This window comes from Malurus melanocephalus, unplaced genomic scaffold (assembly GCF_030028575.1).
Source record: "Malurus melanocephalus ecotype Western Australia unplaced genomic scaffold, MMel_1.1 scaffold_3166, whole genome shotgun sequence".
Classification (NCBI taxonomy): domain Eukaryota; kingdom Metazoa; phylum Chordata; class Aves; order Passeriformes; family Maluridae; genus Malurus; species Malurus melanocephalus.
Window position 1 is genome coordinate 3,336 of NW_026626398.1, and position 3,534 is coordinate 6,869.

General features: G+C 53.8%; 1 protein-coding gene across 1 annotated transcript; it reads right to left on the reverse strand.

The window, feature by feature from the left end:
- Nucleotides 1-1,548: 1,548 nt before the first annotated feature.
- On the reverse strand, nucleotides 1,549-2,020 carry LOC130588044 (EEF1A lysine methyltransferase 3-like; the record flags this gene model as incomplete). Its single annotated transcript, XM_057388997.1, has 1 exon — nucleotides 1,549-2,020. A coding segment is annotated over one exon (414 nt), but the record flags the coding sequence as incomplete, so codon positions are not given.
- Between the last annotated feature and the right edge of the window lie 1,514 nt (nucleotides 2,021-3,534).

The window sequence follows — 3,534 nt, forward strand, 5'->3', positions numbered from 1 at the left end:
CCCCAAATCCCACAGAACCGCCCGAACCGAGACCCCCCTTGGGGACCGTTTAATGCCCCCCTCCCCTCCCGCGGGGTCACCCCAAAAATACCGATGTCCCATTCCCGGCGGTTCACCCCATAAATCTCAATGTCCCCATTTTGGGGGTCCTCTCCTTTATTACTGCGGTGTCACCCCATAAATCCCGGTGTCCCCATTTTGGGGGTCTCCCCCTTTTTCCCGGAGGTCTCTGCCCCCATAAATCTCGGTGTCCGTATTTCGGGGGTCTCCCCCTCTTTCCAACGGTGTCACCCCGTAAATCTCGATGTCCACATTTTGGGGGTCTCCCCCTTTATTACCGCGGGGTCACCCCGTAATTTTCACTGTCCCCATCCCGGGGGTCTCCCCCTCTTTCCAGCGGCGTCACCCCTTAAATGTCACTGCCCCGTTTTTGGGGGTCTCCCCCTTTTTCCCGGGGGTCTTTCCCCCCATAAATATCATTGTCCCGTTCTTGGGGGTCTCTCCCCCCATAAATTGCAAAGTCCGCATTTCGGGGGTCTCCCCCTTTTTCCCGCGGTGTCACCCCGTAATTCTCGCTGTCCCCATCCTGGGGGTCTCTCCCCCCGTAAATTTCAAAGTCCGTATTTTGGGGGTCTCCCCCTCTTTCCTGGGGGTCTCTCACCCCATAAATCCCAATGTCCGCATTTTGGGAGTCTCCCCCTTTTTCCCGCGCCGTCACCCCATAAATCCCAATGTCCATATTTTCGGGGTCTCCCCCTTTTTACTGCGGTGTCACCCCATAAATCTCAATGTCCCCATCTTGGGGGTCTCCCCCTCTTTCCCGGGGGTCTCTCCCCCCATAAATCTCAAAGTCCGTATTTTGGGGGTCTCCCTCTCTTTGACGGGAGGTCACCCCATAAATATCACTGTCCCGTTCCCGGGGGTCTCTCCCCCCATAAATTTCAAAGTCCGTATTTCGGGGGTCTCCCCCTCTTTCCAACGCCGTCACACCATAAATCCCAATGTCCATATTTTCGGGGTCTCCCCCTTTTTACTGCGGTGTCACCCTGTAATTCTCGCTGTCCCCATTTTGGGGGTCTCCCCCTCTTTCCCGGGGGTCTCTCCCCCCATAAATCCCAAAGTCCGTATTTCGGGGATCTCCCCCTTTGTCCCGCGGTGTCACCCCATAAATCCCGATGTCCCGTTCCTGGGGGTCTCTCACCCCATAAATTTCAAAGTCCACATTTTGGGGGTCCTCCCCTTTATTCCCGGGGGTTCACCCCATAAATCCCAATGTCCAGTTCCTGGGGGTCTTTCCCCCCCATAAATCTCACTGTCCCGTTTTTGGGGATCTCCTCCTCTTTCCCGGGAGGTCACCCCATAAATCTCCCCATCCTGGGGGTCTCCGCCCCCATAAATCCCAATGTCCACATTTTGGGGGTGCCCCCCTTTATTCCCGGGGGTTCACCCCATAAATCTCACTGTCCCCATTTTGGGGGTCTCCCCCTCTTTCCTGGGGATCTCTCCCCCCAAAAATCTCCAAGTCCGTATTTTGGGGATCTCCCCCTTTTTCCCGCCGCGTCACCCCATAAATCCCAATGTCCATATTTTCGGGGTCTCCCCCTTTTTACTGCGGCGTCACCCCATAAATCTCGATCTCCGCCTCTCTCCGCAGCAGCCGCACCCCAAAAGCCGCGGGCAGCATTTGGCGGAAGAAGCGCGCGGTTCCGGCGCCGCCGCGGATCGGGGCGCAGAGCAGAGCGCGGGCCGGGGGCTCCAGGAGGTGCCCGAGGGTCTCCAGGAGCGGCGAGAAACTCCGGGGGTCGTAAACGATGTCGGAGCCCAGGACGAGGTGGAATTTGGGGGGGAAGAGGCGGTGGTCGCGCCCCCARAGCAGCGGCCGCACCCGCGGAGCGGAAGCCGCGGGGAAATTGAGGCGCGCGTTGTGGCGGAGCTGCGGGAGAGCCGCGGGAACGTCCGTGAGGGTCACATCGGCACCTGCGGGGAACGGGGCGGCTGGAAAAATAGCACCGAGCCTAAAAAAATATCACCGAGCCTAAAAAACAGCACCACGGACCTTAAAAAAACAGCCCGGATCCTAAAAAAAACACCACGGAACCTAGAAAAAACCATGACGGATCCTAAAAAACAGCCCCGATCCTAAAAAACAGCCTGGATCCTAAAAACCAGCCCGGACACTAAAAAACAGCCCGGACCCTAAAAAATATGCCGGATCCTAAAAAAACAGCGCGGAGCCTAAAAAACAGCCCGGATCGTAAAAAAACAGCATCACGGACCCTAAAAACAGCCCGGATCCTAAAAAATATCCCGGATCCTAAAAAACAGCCCGGAGCCTAAAAAAAAGCGCGGAGCCTAAGAAAACAGCCCGGGCACTGAAAAAATACCACGGATCCTAAAAAAACAGCCCGGATCCTAAAAAATATCCCGGATCCTAAAAAAACAGCCCGGATCCTAAAAAAACAGCCCGGACACTAAAAAACAGCCCGGACACAAAAAAACACAGCCCGGATCCTAAAAAAACTCCATGGACACTAAAAAAAAACACCACGGGCACTAAAAATATACCCCGGATCCTAAAAAAACATCCCGGGCACTAAAAAACTTCACGGACACTAAAAAAACACCACAGACCCTAAAAACTACTACGGATCCTAAAAAATATCCCGGATCCTAAAAAAAACAGCATCACGGACCTTAAAAAAACAGCCCGGACACTGAAAAAATACCCCCGACCCTAAAAAACAGCCCGGGCACTAAAAAAAACCACCATGGAGCCTAAAAAACATCACGGACACTAAAAAACAGCCCGGATCCTAAAAAACAGCCTGGATCCTAAAAAACAGCCTGGATCCTAAAAAACAGCCCGGATCCTAAAAAACAGCCTGGATCCTAAAAAACAGCCCCGATCCTAAAAAAATACCACGGGCACTAAAAAGCAGCCCGGAGCCTAAAAAATATCCCAGATCCTAAAAAAAACAGCCCGGATCCTAAAAAATAGCACGGATCCTAAAAAATATGCCGGATCCTAAAAAAACAGTGCAGAGCCTAAAAAACAGCCCGGACCCTAAAAAACAGCCCGGACCCTAAAAAAAACAGCCCGGAGAGTGAGGGTCAGATCCTCCCGTGAGACCCAAAATCCCGAAAAACTCTGGGAGGAGTGAGGGTCACCCCGTCAGATCCTCCACCCCAAAATCCCAAAAAACACCGGGAAGAGTGAGAGTCACATCCCCCGTGAGATCTGGACCCTAAAAAATCCCAGATCAGAGTGAGGGTAGCCGACCCTGTGAGCCCCAAAATCCTAAAAAACCCGGGGAGAATGAGGGTCACACCCTTGGACTCTCCATCCCAAAATCCCAGTAAAAGGATCCCCCAAATACCCCCATAGACCTCAGACCCCAATAAACCCCAGGGCTGCTCTCACTGGTTCCCAGTTCTGTACTGGGCGGGGGAATGGGATCGCCCCAAACCCATGGGATCTCCCCAAATTTGTGGGTGCCCCCCGCCCTTGGGTGCCCCCCCAGCCCCATAAGTTTC